We start from the raw sequence: 16,756 nt of genomic DNA, 5'->3' as shown, positions 1-16,756 counted from the left end.
TATCTAGGTGCTAAAACTAAGGTCGGTTGAACGAAGTTTGAATTTGGGACATAAGAGTTGATAACTGAATGTCTTGATTGCTGAACCACCTCATTCATAAATGTAGCTCATATTCTGATAAAGAAATTTATATTCAATGATTAAACTTTATACTATTCTGAATTCTACTGAGTATACAAACGGCTACTACAGTGTAGGGGTATATTTGACAAATAAGTTAAGGAAGTGGTATATTTGCACAATGGTTGAGTTGTTTGACTTCAAACAACTTAGTCGGAACACTACTCCGTCTAAGTTGGTTTAGGCCACAGTCGCGTAGAATTAGTATCAATCGCAATTATGTAGTGACTTGAAAACAAGTACACGAGTCTGTGCCTGGAGTCCGTAAAGAATGTTCAAACAAACATTAACGTATTGTAAATAAGTTAATATATTTGTAATATCCTAATAAGTAGAAAAACTAGATTTTCTGACGTTTCTTGACTCAGTGTAAGCCACTTCTTTAGAGAATAAACAACCAAATCAAAATTAATCCAAGTTTAAATAGTACAAAGGAACAACACACGAATATTATGTGCAATCAATCAAAAAAACAGGTCCGAACAAGTCAATGTCACGTCATTCCGATCAAGGAGATTTATAAGCGACACGTATGTAAATTTGTGTGTATGTGTGCGAGGTTAGGTATGAAAAAATGTGACGTTTGTGGTGAGAAAGGATAGAGTTTAATTTGTAAGATAATAGTGTGAATTGTGAATAATATCAGACATGGTAGCTAGGATAGTTCAAGTTGGATGTATAGTGAGGCCTTCTTTTCTATTGAGAGCAGTAGGATTAAGCATCATATGGAAAGCTTCAGCCACTCTCCTTTCTTTGTAGTTGGAAAAACCCTTTTGTAATATTTTGATGTTTGATGTTCAGCGATATATTTTAGAATTGATTACATTAACATTGTATTGTATTACTACAATTAAACACATAAACATTGGTACAAGGAGGCACCAAATATATATCAGCCACACTTCGTCATTCAATTTGTGTTAGGGTTGGAATACTGCCCGAGTGCTCAAACCAAAGCAGGTGGTTTTCTTAGATGGCCACATCTCGAGCATTTGGCCTAGAGATCTAATCTACAAGGCAGTGAGGTAACGATGGAAGATGCAGTCCCATGGTAGCCTGGATGGAGTATTTTCTAAAATCAAGTCAGTCATCATTATTGCAGAGTCCGATATGAAAGTGCATCGACCCAAGTTGTCACAACATATTAAAGGAAGTATAAGATGAACAGCAGAGTAGCTGGAATGATGAATATCAATGATACCATAAAGAATGTAGTTAGAATAGAAGGAATGAATTTGAGGAAACAAAATATTAGCAAAAATATTAAAAAACGCGAAGAATGTATACATATGTGCCACTAGGACCGATTTTTGATTAACTCATCTACACTCTTCCTAGTAACCATGAATATCGTAATAGCAAAGACCCAAACAAAACAGACTGAGTTTGTCAACACAGTTCGGAATAATAGTGAATAACTTTATAGGCTCACATCTTGCTTTGTTCGCCAAAAATTTCCTCCAACTTACTCCTAAACCACTCATTACTGTGCTACAAAGAAGAAAATTCAGAAAAATTTTTTGACACTCAATATGAATAAGGGATCAAAGTAAAAACACATTGAATTGAATCACCTTGAAATGAAAAACGAATGGAGAGAAAAAACATGAACACATTGCTTACTTGATACAGTTGAGCTAACAAAAAAGTATGATCACCACCGGAGAATATTCGTCGAATTACATAAGGTTTACTGGAAGAAGAATCGGTACCAACAGTAGATTCTTTACTATTCAATTTATGAGATGAAACCCAGTGTCCTTGAGGAGGGACAGAACAAAAAAAATAATGCGCGTGGAATCAATACAATCATTCACTCTGGTAATAATGAGACAATAACGAAGCCTGATAGCTAGGCATTAATCCGATTAAAGGGTGAATGACCTATAGTACCCGTATCCACTAATCGTTTGATTGTTAAATGACTTCTATTCATGTTCATCTTTGTGTTCAATTTTTGTACATAAGTGTATTGTTTCGTTAGAAGAGGAAAGTTCTTATTCTGAGCAGTTATTCCATGTTTTGATATCTACTTAATCAAAGGGAGAGACGCGTAGCGTTATGTTAGTAATAATTCAGTTTCGTGAGTAGTTATCACTAGAGGACATTATATGACTGCATACTACCAATGATCCATTCACTCGACAAGCGATAAACATCCCATTCAAAACTGTCCGAAACCTATTCAGTTTATGCTCTTTTTCCCTTCCTCTCTTTCTATCACTCGAAAAAAACAGCAAATTTACAAAGAAACAGTCAGAAAAAACACATAGAGTATCATGAAGTGATAATTACCTTTAATTGGACAAGGTAATAAACGATTTGTTGTATCGCCCATACCAAGTTGTGCATTAGCGCCTTGACCAAATGCAAATAATCGACCAGTTTTGGGAACTAGCGCCAATGTATGAAATCGACCACAAGCTATTTGAGTGACAACATTACCCATAAATTCAGTAATTTTACGTGGTACAGATATGCCGATAGTTGATTCATTATGACCTAATTGACCATATCTAAAAAATAAAAATAAAAAAACACCGAATGACATTGGAACAAGGAATTTTAAAAGAGGTAAGTAGGGCAGAAAATAAACCAGGTAAAAATAATCCTAAAAATATTCAATGTTTAGGAAATAAAGACACTGACTGTTTTACTCATTTTAAGTTAATCGAAATATAACATAATGTAGTAACTTATCTCGGATACTTGCACATGACATCGATTATAACATGAATACTTCAGATAATTAGTGTTAGTTTGATTATACAGAAGACACTAACGATCAACAAATTACAATAACAGTTGTAGTGATCAATCACTATGAAATTACCAGTACACAGATCGATTTACAATAGAAGTGGATAATGATCACAAATTGACTGAAGTCGGGAATATGAACCATTGGATGTCAGAGTTTAGTAGTAAAATACTCGTTGTGTGGCATGACGGTATCGGATTAAAACCCTGAAGGGTTTGTGAGGTGGGTATTATTGAAGAGTCCAGTACTAAGAAAAGACAGCTGGTTTCTACTAGATATCTAACTGAAGTACGTCCATGATTTAACTGTCGATAAATTAGGTAGTTGAAAATGTTACGTCATATGCATGAAAATCGATTTAACTAGTGAATATTCATTGCGTACATAGTTTTAACTATAAGATATCTTATTACGTCATACATATTAGATATAAGTCTTCGTACTGAATGTGAATTAAATATTCAGATCATGCCATTATTAGCACCAATAAATACGAGTGAAATAGACTATTCTTTATACTGTGTTCATATACTGGTCTTTCATATCAAATCTGTTTGAAAAGCAATAAACTAGTTTCATCAGTCAGTCAGTCAGCTACAACGTAGGACCAGGCACATATATCCATCGGTCCAGGTTGCCATACCGCATTAGCACAGCAAGATGAACACCGGATTCATAGGAGTGGTTAGGTCAAAGGTGGTAATATATAGGAGAAAGATTGCGTATAAGGATACAGTACAGGAAGAAAGAATTAGTTAGTAGAAAGAAAGATATGAAGTGATTTCAATCTCTTAGTTTAAGGGAAGACAGGGAGTGTATACACCTACGCAATTGTGATCGATTCTGAGCCATGTCATCAAGAGTCTCCTACCATCGGTTACGAAAGTCACGCGGACCCCAACCAAGTAGTCTGCATCCACCAACATGGCTCAGATTAAAAGTTAGTGACTTCAAGCACTGATGCCACGTTTTGGTTTGGCCGCCCCTAATTCTCTTCCAACCATCTCTAACACCCGTTAGCATTGCACGACGTGGTAATCGGTGTTCGGGCATACGTAACATGTGGCCCATCCATCTCAGTCGATGAAGATTAATAACCTCATCAACCATTGTTCCCTAATACTCTGCATCTAACCTCACTATTACTTACCCGGTGATCCCAACAGACGCCAGCAATATTTCTAAGGCATCTGTGGTCAAATACTAGTAGCTTACGAGTGTCTTCTACTCTTAAAGGCCATGTTTCGCTGCCGTAAAGTAAAACAGAACGGACTGCTGCGCAGTATACTCGTCCTTTGATTGATAGACGGATATTTCGCCTCCGCCAAAGGTGACGTAAGTTGGAAAAAGCCAAACGAGCTTTTCGAATCCGTGCTGAAATTTCGTCAGAAAACAACCCATTAGGGCTGATCAGACTTTCAAGATAAGTGAAGTTGTCAACGCGTTCGACTACTTCACTCCCTATCCTTAGTTCAGGTGTTGACGCAGACCAGTCCTGAAGCAACAACTTGCATTTAGAGGGAGAGAAGCGCATTCCAAACATTCTGGCATTGTTGCTTAGTGCTACCAAAACACTCTCCATTTTATCAGCGTCTTCATCAAACAGGAAGATGTCATCTGCGTATTCTAAGTCGATAAGTGGACCTCCTGGTAGGAGATCAATACCCGAGAACTCAGTCGACGAGAAAGTTATTTCCATCAGCAGATCTATGATGAAGTTAAACAAAAATGGGGAAATTGGACAGCCTTGACGGACACCACTTGAGGTTGCAAAAGTAGATGACAGTTCGCCATAAGCTCTGACTCGACTAGTAGTGTTCGAGTAAAGAGCCTTCACAAGGTTTATGTACTTCTGTGGTACGCCTTTCAATGACAGACACTGCCACAGAATCTCGCAGTCTACCGAGTCAAATGCTGCTTTTAAGTCAAGAAAGACCACCATTTTCGGACGTCGATAATTATGCCTGTGTTCTAGAACCTGACGAATGGTGAATATGTGGTCGATGCAGACACGACCAGGTCTGAAGCCAGCTTGGTTCTCTCGTGTTTGCAGTTCACGAGTCTTAGTTAGGCGTCTGATAATATTCGAGGCTAGTATTTTAGATAATATATTAGTTAAACTAATCCCTCTATGGTTGTCACAGGATGATTTTGACCCTTTCTTATACATTGGGACGATAAGTGATTGCGACAAGTCAGACGGAATAACGTCTAACTCCCAGATCTTAGTTAAAATTGTAGTCAACCTAATCGCTAAAATTGGACCACCATCCTTAAAGACTTCTGGAGCCAATCTATCTGGACCAGCTGCCCTTCCTCGTTTCAGATTAACTATAGCCTTTTGAACTTCTGCTAGAGTTGGGGGACCTACTTCAATGTTCGATTCACACTGTCTGGGAATGTATGGTAGTTGTAGAGTAACTGAAGGCCAGCTGAACTGTTCCCTAAAATGTTCCACCCATCGTTCTAAACGTCTGGACTGGGAGCAGATGAGGGTGTCGTCTTTTTCCGAAGTAGTCTGACTCACACTTGACTGATTAATTCCAGTTTCTTTTATTAGTCTGTAGAGCTGTCTTGTGTTCCCCATAGCTGCCGCCCTTTCCATCTCTTTCGTTGCCCACCACTGCTCACGGTCGTTCCTTAGACTTTTGCTTAACCTAGATCTGATTTGTTGTCGTTCTTCATCATGTTCGGAACCTGATGGGACGAGTTTGAGAGAATCCACCAGTGTGATACGCTTTGAAGAAATCCACTGGTTCTTTGTAACTCTGTGGTTTAAGTCACTAATAGATTTCATTGCTGTTTCCACGGCTGTTTGTATATCTTTCCAAGCAACATCTGGGTCAGCCTCGTTTTCAGAACTACCTAAGTGTGACCTCAGTTGTTTCTGGAACCTACTTTTGATTTTCTCGCTACTCAATTCAGTTCTAATGGGTCTTTTTACTGTGGCTTTTTTGCGTCCAGTGAGGCGCAAGCAGATGCGTGCCCGTATTAGCGCATGATCGGAGTCCAAGCAGGTACTCCAGAATGAACGACAATCTTCTACTGACCCTCTCCAACGATGACTGATGGCAATATGGTCTATTTGAGTCCATCGTTGGTTTGGTGTAGGGGGTCTCCATGTTAGACGATGTCTCTCCTTATGCTTAAAATTTGTGTTTGCTAAAAACAAACGATTGTCTGAGCATAGTTGCAGCAGACGATCACCATTATCTGTTCGCTGTGCCGGTATACTAAAGTACCCACCTAAATGCCTTTCTGTTTGGTTTAAACTACCTATCTGAGCATTAAAGTCGTCCCCTACGAGTACTATGTCTGACCGTTTAGCTCTCTGAAGAAGTTCAGATAGCTTTCTGTAAAATCCATCTTTCACTTCATCCGAGTTGCAGTCGGTGGGAGCGTAGGCAGAAACGATAAAAAGGCAACGACGTGTGCCCTAATCATTCCCAGTTCTTACGGAGCCGTTTAGCCGAACAGCACACAAACGACTGTTAACGGGGATCCACTCTAACAGTGCTTGTTCCGCCCTCATACTTAATGCTATCCCTACTCCTGCCAGTCCACGAGAGCTGGCCGTCGGGTCACCAGATACACGGAGGGTGTATCTCGTTGGCTCTCCGTTTTGCCGAGGTGAGGTCAAGTGAATGACCACACTGGGATCCTGTATGCGTGTTTCAGAGACACAGCATACATCAATGGTACAAGATTCTAGGGTTCTAGCCAAGGAAGCCTGTTGACCGATTTGACATAGGATGCGTACGTTGAAGGCTCCAATGTGTAGTTTGGAGCGAGGTTTCAGTAGACTTGGGACAGTGTTTTGAGCACTAGAATCGTTGGCTATGGTGACACTTGAGAGGGAAGCCGAAAAAAGGAAGTTTAAAGGTGAAAGTCGATGTAGGAGAAATAATAGGAAGTGAAGACGGAGGTTGATTATGAATACAGTGGTCTTGAGTGGTGTTAGAGGTATGAGGGCGGTTATCACTTCCCGGTTGCCCACACCGTAGAAGGTTTCTTCTGGAGGTACCTGAAAAGGAAATCGGATTAGAAGTGGTCTTAGTGACCTGGGAGCGTGACCGCAGTGCCCAAGGGACAACTGCTTGAGGTCGGTCACACACGACCTTTTTATGGACAATTTTTGTGTTAACTCCGTACTTGTTGAGACCTTACCGCCGGAGACGGATATCCGTGGGATAAGGCGAGGTGTGCATTTTTAGGGTCGACCTTTTCTAACCCCACCCCTCCTTGTGGGAAGGCAGCATCGCTGTCATGCTGGTTGTCTGAAGGAAACACCTTACTGCTGTCACACCTCTGTACAGTCAGCAGTACGACTTCGCCTTCGGACCTTGGGTTTGTTGTTTTTAGTCTTACCGCTCTTCAACCAACCTTTCTGACGTGATAGGACCTTGAGGAACAGTTGTTCCAGTCAGTATAACTCGGTTGCTTCATCACGATAGGTAAGCCCGACCACCACGTCAAGGTAGTAACAACGGCCGAGCTATTGTTTCATAATAAATAATATCGTCACATCTCTAGAATTTAATTTGAAAAAAGGGAAATAATTACAATATTTATGATAAGTTTTGAGAAGATTGGATTTAATCTGTAAATGATACTCATCATAAATTAACCTCAGTCACGGTATTCACCAGTTCCATTGATCTTCGATTTGATCTTTTTGATGGGTATCTTCCTTCGGATTTTTTAATGGTACCCCGAAATCAGTTGATAACGGATACCATCTTCAAGTTACTGAATCATTGTGGATGTGTACATACACATAAGATAATATTCTAATTAAATATGATTCTGTTAATGAAATTTTCCATTTTATTCATCATTTACTCTTAAAGATTATCCCAGCATTCATAATAATTTTTAAAAAAATAATAGCATTTAATAGACATGAGTTCCTTGTTAATTTTTCAAGTTTTTTTTGTTATACGATTAGAGAAAACTACAATTTGCCAAACAACGAAGTGTTTGAATATTATTCATTTAAAGTACAGAACCAGGGTGAAATTTACTTATACTTCAACATTAAAAGGTTACAAACTACCGGTTGATTTCAAAAGTTTCATTTTTCTAATTTTTTTTCTTTCTAATGAATTCACAATGCGACGTTACCAAGTAGACAAGAGTAAATAAGGTTTTTGATTGAGATCATGAACCACCGTGTTTTCAGGTTTCCAACGGTGGTCTAACATCAATCAGTTCATGATCTCAATCAAAAACTTAATAATCTCCACAACCCTTATACTGATAAGTAAATAAGGTGTTGGTGTTTAGTTAAGTTGAAGTTATATTATTTAACGAGAAAAATATTAAAGGGAATATTAGAATTTTTAAAAAAACAACAACAGACAAACCGACAAATACAAACAATAACAAGCCTAACGCAACAGTAAACAGTACCATTCAGGTTAAGATGTAAAGCAATGCAAAAAATAAATTAAAAGAAGATTGACAATAAAAATAAGTGATATGATGTCTGTGTGTGAAAGTGAACAAGAAACAGTCATGTGTAGAAACTTGCTAGACGGGAAAAATCTATAATTATACAATACGGGTTTCATCGACACTATGAACCGATCGAAGTTAGACCACCACTGATAAACAATAAACACTGGACAGCTATTTCATCCTAGTATAGTATACCTCAGCAGTACGCCACTATGATCTCACTAAGGGTCGAACCCAAGACCACCAAGCCGGAATCCACTGATGTAAATGTCTAAATATGACTAATTCACCATATTGCTGTATTAACTTAGAAGTAATTCTGAGATTCTACTGAGAAACCGTGACCAATGGAGTTACATCTTTTTGGGCGAAGCACTTACCCACTGTAAGTAATACATGGTTGCGAATTGATTGAATGTAGACATGTGCATCATTGGATTTCGGCCCAGCCATCTAGAGGGTAAGTATTTGTGCGCAATACCAAAGGTCCTGGCTTGATCGCCGGCGAGGTCGTAGTTAGACATTACTGAAGGGTCTCATGTTAGAACGAAACAGTTGTCCAATGTTTTCTTGTTTACACTGGTGGTCTAACTTAGGTCGGTTCAAAATATCAATAAGGCTCAATAATCGCCGCAAACCTCTATGCCGATAATAGTACTTTCAACTGCTGATACCATAAGCCACTGTTATCAAGCCTCCACTTAAACACATGACCGACAGTAACAGTCAAAAAATTTATTTAGTGATGTCAAAACTTGTTAGTCACAGCGTAATGTCATCTAATTGTTACATTAGTAAATACTGCATACCCAGGATAGCTCATTTCATGATATTTTCTGTATGAGTTATACTCTGTTACAATTCAGATGCATGTAACTAGGAAAGATTGTGGTTTTGATAGAGTAAATTAGTAAAGATTAAACTATTGGGCCTTTGAGGAACTGGGTATTCTGCAGAATAAGTTTTATAATTATTAATAGCGACAATTTAGAAAAGTCTTTAACAATCATTTATGAGCGGAAACACACTAATTAAGGCCTCAAAAAATTTTTTATCAACAAATCCTTCAAAATAATAATAATAATCTATGAAGGTATGATCATGAAAAATCCAACCACAAACCTGCCAGCACCGAAAGTGAAAACACCACCATCTCGAGTAAGTGCAACTGTATGTGCTTCACCACAAGCCAAATAAACAATTTCACAACCCCGTAAAGTTTTCACAAAAGTTGGAATAGATACATTACTTAGACTTGTATCAAGGAGTGAAAATGGACGATCTTTCGATTGTTCATCATCAACACTGGTACTACCAACCGAACCATACGTTAGTGTCAATTCATTTTGATGATCCTTTGGTGAAGAGCCAAAGTATGATAAGCCAAGTTGACCATAATTGTTAGATCCCCAAGCATAAAGTGAACCACTGACAGTTAGAACAAAACTATGCCAACCCCCTGCAACTATACGTCGGACAGGTAAACCGGAAAGACAAAGAATTTGTTGTGGTATTGATATCGATTGTTCTGAACTAAAACCTAAACCTAATTGGCCTTTAAGATTGGAACCGAATGAGAATACACGAGCAGTATCTGTTAAGACAAGTGTGTGTTCTACACCTAAGCTAACCTACAAAAAAAATTAGAAAAATACGTGTTTACACTTTCTGAAATATTATAAAAGTGTTATTGATAATCGATAATGACAAAATTACAAAGAGATTGACTATAAAGAAACATTGAAATATTGATTTTATGTAGAGACGACCGGTAGTTATTAGCAACGATAGTGATGAGTTTAAAAATAAAACAAAAGGAAGATGGAGAAAATAAGAATAAAACACTTATCGTTACCTAGTGCATACCATCAACTAAGTATAGGTTTATGTACTCAGAATTATATCTGGTGCCACAACTTTTGTGAAATGATAACAGTGGTTAAGGCATTTGACTTTCAGCCACTAAGTTGCCGGTTCAAACTCCACTTCACCTACTTCGGTTTAGGTAACTGGATAGTATCACTAGTCCTGACACTTAGAGCGTGGCTAGAAGCTGAGTACATAAAATATGAACTAAATATGTTTTCAGACACAAATGTGTTTGTGAAGTTTAATGAAAATACCTAGCTGCTTAAATCAAATAAAGATGGAAGGATTCGACCTCGCAGCTAGTGATTATAAAGTATCATTATTTTATATGAAAGAGCATAGACCTACGCAATAGGAAACACCATCTATTGAACTTCTGTAAACTAACTATATAACGAAAGATTGTGAAAAGGAACTTATTGAAAACAGATATTCTTTGTTTTTTTATACTTATCGAGGATAATTTAATGTTAGTGATGTGTTCTCTAAGCCAGATGATTTAATTTTGAGGTCTCTAGAAATTAGCTAGCATTTGTGGAGCTTACTCTGGTTCAGAGGTTCAACGTTTCTCCAATTGAATTCATATCCATGTTCGTCTGAATGCTTTGGTATAGTTCCTTAGTTAGCAAATCTAAGTTATGTTCAGGATGATGAACAAATTTATAAGTGATCAGGACCATAAATTGGTACAAAAACATGATAATATGCATATATTCGAAAATCTCAAGTTTCGATCAAGCAAAGTTAAAAGTGAAGATTAGAACTACTGTGAATTGCTAATGTCTGTATTTAATAGTGAAAGGGATTATGGTTTAAACTCTGCACTCGTTGACAAGTATTTTGAACAGCCACGTGTATAACGAATTCTCAAGTAAAAATGTCCACAAATGGTAGCAATTTTACATTGCCTTTGGAAAGTATCACGACCAAAAACTTTTCGTGTGATGTTTTTCAGTGTAGGAGAAGGTAGTGACAGAAAATTGGCAGAAACCAAACTAGAACGTAGCACAAGTCCATGAATCCTTCGACTGATGGACTGGGCTGCGTTGGTAGGTGTAGACTACATTGCTGTCATCCTCCGAGTTATCGTAACCAATAGTTGAAAATGTTGGGTAACATAGCTTACAATTGGTCACAATAGTACCGATACATTTACTTTAACTTATATTCGGTTTATTTCGCGAATTCACTCTTTCTTTTTAAAACATATTGTCTACGTCTAATTATTTTTACCACTGCTGATATCGTTGCTAGTTCTACTACTCTGGTATCTGTATTGATGATTTTACCCTTCTATTTGTGTTGACAATGTACATATATCCTGTGAACTATTAATTTGGTCGTATAGTTGTCACTTTTTCTTTGACAATTTATCATGTTTATTTCCTGTTTATATATATTTTACTACACAAGGAATTTATTCATCTGTCCAGTAGTCTTGTCTTTAACTTTTAATCATTTGACAGTTTGATACGGTCTCATAAGCAGCTATTACTCGGCAACACTTTACATGTCATCGCTTTCATCTATTGATCAATATTCTATTCATTGATCATAACAACCAAAGATTTTGTCTCATCAATCAATGAAAACTTCCACTATAACATTATAATCCCCTTACCCTCATATATATATAGCCGTTTGGAGTGCTGTTACATGTTTTGTTGCCTTACTTTCTAGCTAGAACTGGATTTCTCAACTTATAAAGTAAAATTCAAATTTTACAAATATTTTAATATACTATTGCTTTATATAATCAAACGCAAAATACTGTGCATTTTTCTTAATCTGCTTAAATGATGATAAGTCCCAAAATGCACTGGTACGGTCGAGGGTGAGGAGTCCACTCTTCCTCTCAAAATGCTCTCACATATACAGCTACTGCCAGCCAGGTCCTCCTTACTGCTTTCTCGTGATGTGGGTGTTTACGAAATTGAGGGAACAAACGACACCGGTTACCATGGGACATCGTTCCAATGCCTTTAGACCTATAGATTAAATGCTCGAAATGTGGCCACCTAAGAAAGCCACATGCTTCGGTTTGGTCTCCCAAGTAGTATTATAGCCCCAATACAAACTGAATTATGAAGTGTGTCGCATATATATTTGGTGCCTTCTTGTATCAATGTTTATGTGTTTAAATAAATTAAAAATAAGAAGCTATGAAGAAAAAGTAGGGAATCTTGACAATTTAATGTTAATTATGCAACTAAAATCAACAAATTTAATAATATTGTAGGACAAGAGAACAAGTGAATTATACTTTGACTAATTCACAATAAATTACTTATAATCACATTAAGAACAACAATAAAACAACAACCAGGTGAATATAGAACTAGTTAGTGTGTTTAAATGTAAATCTCATGACAACATTTTAGTCAATCAGTTAGTTACAACGTAGGACCAGGCACATACATGCATCGGTCCAAGTTGCTGACAAAATTTAATGATGCAAATTATATTTAATATAGAAGAATATAGTATGCAATGAAACATTTCTTTAACAATAAAACTCAATCAAAATTATTCACTTTATAATTAAATATTCATACATATTGACTGAATAAATCAAAAGAGTAAATCATTTTAATGCTACTAGTTTGTTTATTTCTTTTTGAAATTGTAAACAACTTCCAATCGATTTATATTTAGAGAAGTGTAGATTACAAAAACCTGTACTACATAAGAAAGATCAAGAAAATTAGTTTACGTGCTTATTTAACTTTTTTTCTTTGTGGAATAATTCATCTCTAGTACTACTTTAGTTAAAGGATAAGTATACAGAGTAACATTTCGTTCCGTTTTACTTTACGACTGGGAAACGTGACTATTAAGGGTAGAGGATACTCGTAAGTTACTAGTATTTGATCACAGATATCTTGAAAATACTTCCAGAATCTGCTGGGTAAATAATAGTGGAATTGAACACAGGGTATTAGGGAATGATGATAAGTTGATGAGGTTGTGAATCTTTATTGATTGAGATGGTCGAGTCACATATTACGCATGCCCAATCACAAACTACCACGGCACGCAATGATGGCTAGTGTTGGAAACGGATGGAAGAAAGATAGAAGAGGCCAAACCAAAACGTGGTATCAATTCATAAAGTCACTAACTTCTGATCTGAGCCATGTTGGTAGATGCAGACTACTTGCTTAGAGTCCTCGCGACTATCGTAACCAATGGTTGGAGACTCTGCGTGACAGCTTAGAATCGATCACTAGGGTGTAGGTGTATACACTATTTGTCTTCCTTTAAATCATGAGATTAAAACTACTTGATACCTTTTTTTATACGAACTAATTCTTTCACCCTGTATCATATCCTTATATGAAACGTTTTTTTTACTACCATTGAAGTAACTGCTTCTATGAATTTGGTGTTCCTCTTGTTGTGTAGCAACTTGGACCGATGTATATATGTGCCTGGTCCTAAGTCGTAGATGACTGACTGACTGAGTACTTCTTCAACCTTATGCACAAAATCTATTTTATGATTTTTGAGAGAGCAAGCGATGTAAAATTCACTCTTTCATATTTGTAAAACGTTCTGCAAGAATCAGATATACATGCTATTCCATAGTGTTTATTAACAATAATCTACAGGATGGGCTTGTGCTGTTCAGGCTGCATAAAGCCTGGATGATGTCTAACTCCACAGAAAATTAATGTAAAACTCATTCGTTCCTGGATATATATTTAAGTGTGAAGTGAAGTGGTAGATCAGTAGTTAAGCCGTTCAACTTTTTCTTTACCAAGATGTGGGTTCACACCTTACTTATTTTATTTTATTTTAACACATAGACATTGGTACAAGGAGGCACCAAATACATATGCGCCACACAAATCTCATTCGATATGTGTGAGGGCTGTGATACTGCCCGGGTGCCCAGACCGAAGCAGGTGGTTTTCTTAGAGGGCCACTCCCCGAGCCTTCGACCTGGAGGTCTGATCCACAAGGCAGTGGAGCATCGTGAGGAGATGCAGTCCCATGGAAGCCGGTGACCAACAGTTGGTTCATACGCCATTTGTTCCCGCAGGATACTGGAGCCCATGTGCACCAATGGTTTGGAATCCGGTTAAAGCGCCGGACATTCGCTTTCCGTCCTCTCATTTTCGTAAACAACACCCCCGCCACGAGAAGGCAGTGAGTAGGACTTCCCTGGCAGAGGCTATATACGCGTGGCCATGTGAGAGCATTTCGAGAGGGAGAGCGGACTCTCCCCACTCTCGGCCGTACCAGGGCATTTGGGGGCTCACAACTTACTACACTTACCTCAATTTTGCTAACCGGGTAGTTATTACTAACTCTTACATTTATAATACTAAAGTATGGCTCAAAGTCAAGTACACAAATTTTTACCTATTAAGTGAGTGTTTCTGTCTTTTTTTTTAACTCAATGTGTATTGGTTTGGATTATCCTGTTGTTGATATTTTGAATGAAAATTGATCAGTCTTGGTCGGTACACGTGTACCCTGTGAGGATTGCTTCCATAATAGAGCTACTATGCAGAATATGAACTTGCATCGTAACAGGATATACATATGCATATATGTTCTTGGTCCTAAGTGGTAGCTGACTGACCGACTTCATCCTTCCAAACCTTATTCTCAGTATTCAGTTTTTCTCATTATCATAGTTGCTACATTATTTCTACTCCTTTGTTATTCATCTTATCATGCTGAAGTGGTATGCTTAATATATATTTGTGCCAGACTGTGCGTTATTGATCAAATATTAACCGAATAGATTTTCTAAGAATCTATGAAGTTCAATTAACAAGAAAGCCTCTCTGTCATTACAGATTTATTTTTCAGTTATAGACCTTTTGATTAGGATGTACAGTCACCATTTATTGTAGAATAATCAATTTGAATATATATCCCAAAAAGAATGTCGCCATACAGCTCAGAATTCGTATTTCACGTTGCAGTTTAAGACGGACTAAAACTAATTTACAGTGGAATATCCTATTATACAAAAAGGTACTGTTTATAAATTCGTCGATACTCATGTTTTCTCTTTCAAGCTTATTCATTATCCATGTACAATATATGATTGAGAATGTCGAGTGACATGATCCGAAATCATTTATATAGGTATAGATCTACTTTCCAATAAATCCTAAGTTGGATGTCATTTCAAAATGCTCATTTTTCTATCTCATCCACTTTCTTCCAAAATAGATTTTTCATACAGTTTTCTCTTGCAGGTGATATTATTTCATATCTCTTGCTCGGCATTTTGTTAATTTTATCTTTCGTTGTGCTAATGTTAGGTTTCACAATTAGAACTTATAGACATTTGTGCATGGTTCTAAGCTGACAGTGTAGTAAGTAGTCAAAAATAACAAATTGTATACGTAAAAACCAACCTGAACAACTTTATGATCCGATAGTGCTCGAACTAGCTTAACTCCTGTGTCATCTCCTTCACGACCAAGTTGTCCATTGGAGTTGCAGCCCCAAGTAAATAAAAGTCCATTATAAGTAATGGCAGCATTATGGTATGCTCCACAAGCTACGCTTATTATTCTGTAGTGTTCTAAAGCAACTACCTGAAGACGAAGCAAAAAATCAAAATACAATCAAAATATTATTTAGTCTTGATATGTAAGAATAACCTATTGTAAGCAAGGTAAACTAATCTACCTCCATAACATAAGTGTAACAATCTATTGGTTTTAACATTACATTAACCAGGCTAATAAGTGTCAATTATTAACATATATGGGATCAACATTTACAGTGCCTCATAGCATATATCTCAAAGGACTAAACAGATATTTATCCACACTAATAGTATTAAAGCAATATGTGATGTACGATAAGCATATTCTTCTGATTTTACGGACTCGGTCCAAGCTTATAAACAGTATTTAAGAGTAAAAGGTCATTAATAAATTTTTGGTGAAAAAGTCTAGTAATTATAGAAAAAAATCAAATGAGGATCAAACTGTTTATCGTACTTTTTCATGAACATGATTTTAAACCAGTAAAAAAAAGCGGTATATCAAACATATTCACCTAAAACTAAGTAATCTATGCACGGTGTATGAAGCATTTTAATTTACTACTCATCAACTAAAAATAACTTAAAAAATAATAACAAATATCAAAAAAGTACATGAACATACTTTTGCTAACTGACCACCAGCTTGTCCGTGACCTAACTGCTGAAACTCATTGCACCCACAGCTGTATACTTCCCCATCAACAGTTAGAAAGACTGTATGTGCGTATCCACAAGTGATTTGTATAAATGTTGGTAGATTCCGGACATCTAATGCTTTTGGGATAAGAATCTGATAGGCATCATTTTTATCTAAAGTTAGTTGTCCTTCTTCGCACGAACCCCAAGCGAACAATTCTTCTGTTGATGAAGAAACCATCAACTCGTCTTTACTCTGAAATTGAATTTTTTAGATCAATCGTTGATAAAACAAAAAGATCAAATAAAACTTCTTAATACAAATCTATTTTTAGGAGGCAGCGATGGAGTGTTAAAATACGTTCAGTAGAGAGACAGTGCAACGAAGG

The 16,756-nt window shown here is 37.0% G+C and overlaps 1 protein-coding gene across 2 annotated transcripts in view; it reads right to left on the bottom strand.

Annotated features, from left to right (window-relative positions):
* The window catches only part of HERC4_1 (putative E3 ubiquitin-protein ligase herc4), a 46,456-nt gene that overhangs the window by 24,078 nt on the left and 5,622 nt on the right, over positions 1-16,756 (bottom strand). For both annotated transcript variants that reach the window (XM_051210305.1, XM_051210306.1), the window contains exons 2-6: positions 16,354-16,623; positions 15,592-15,774; positions 9,464-9,972; positions 2,416-2,636; positions 1,744-1,880 (exon numbers count right to left, since the gene is read on the bottom strand). In XM_051210305.1, coding sequence (XP_051070290.1) covers positions 1,744-1,880; positions 2,416-2,636; positions 9,464-9,972; positions 15,592-15,774; positions 16,354-16,608 — 1,305 coding nt within the window. In that variant the 5' untranslated portion in view covers positions 16,609-16,623. The remainder of the gene's footprint in view (positions 1-1,743; positions 1,881-2,415; positions 2,637-9,463; positions 9,973-15,591; positions 15,775-16,353; positions 16,624-16,756) is intronic.

This window comes from Schistosoma haematobium, chromosome ZW (genome assembly GCF_000699445.3).
Source record: "Schistosoma haematobium chromosome ZW, whole genome shotgun sequence".
NCBI classification, from domain to species: domain Eukaryota; kingdom Metazoa; phylum Platyhelminthes; class Trematoda; order Strigeidida; family Schistosomatidae; genus Schistosoma; species Schistosoma haematobium.
The sequence above is the reverse complement of the archived record's forward strand: the minus strand, read 5'-3'. Positions and strand labels throughout refer to the sequence as shown.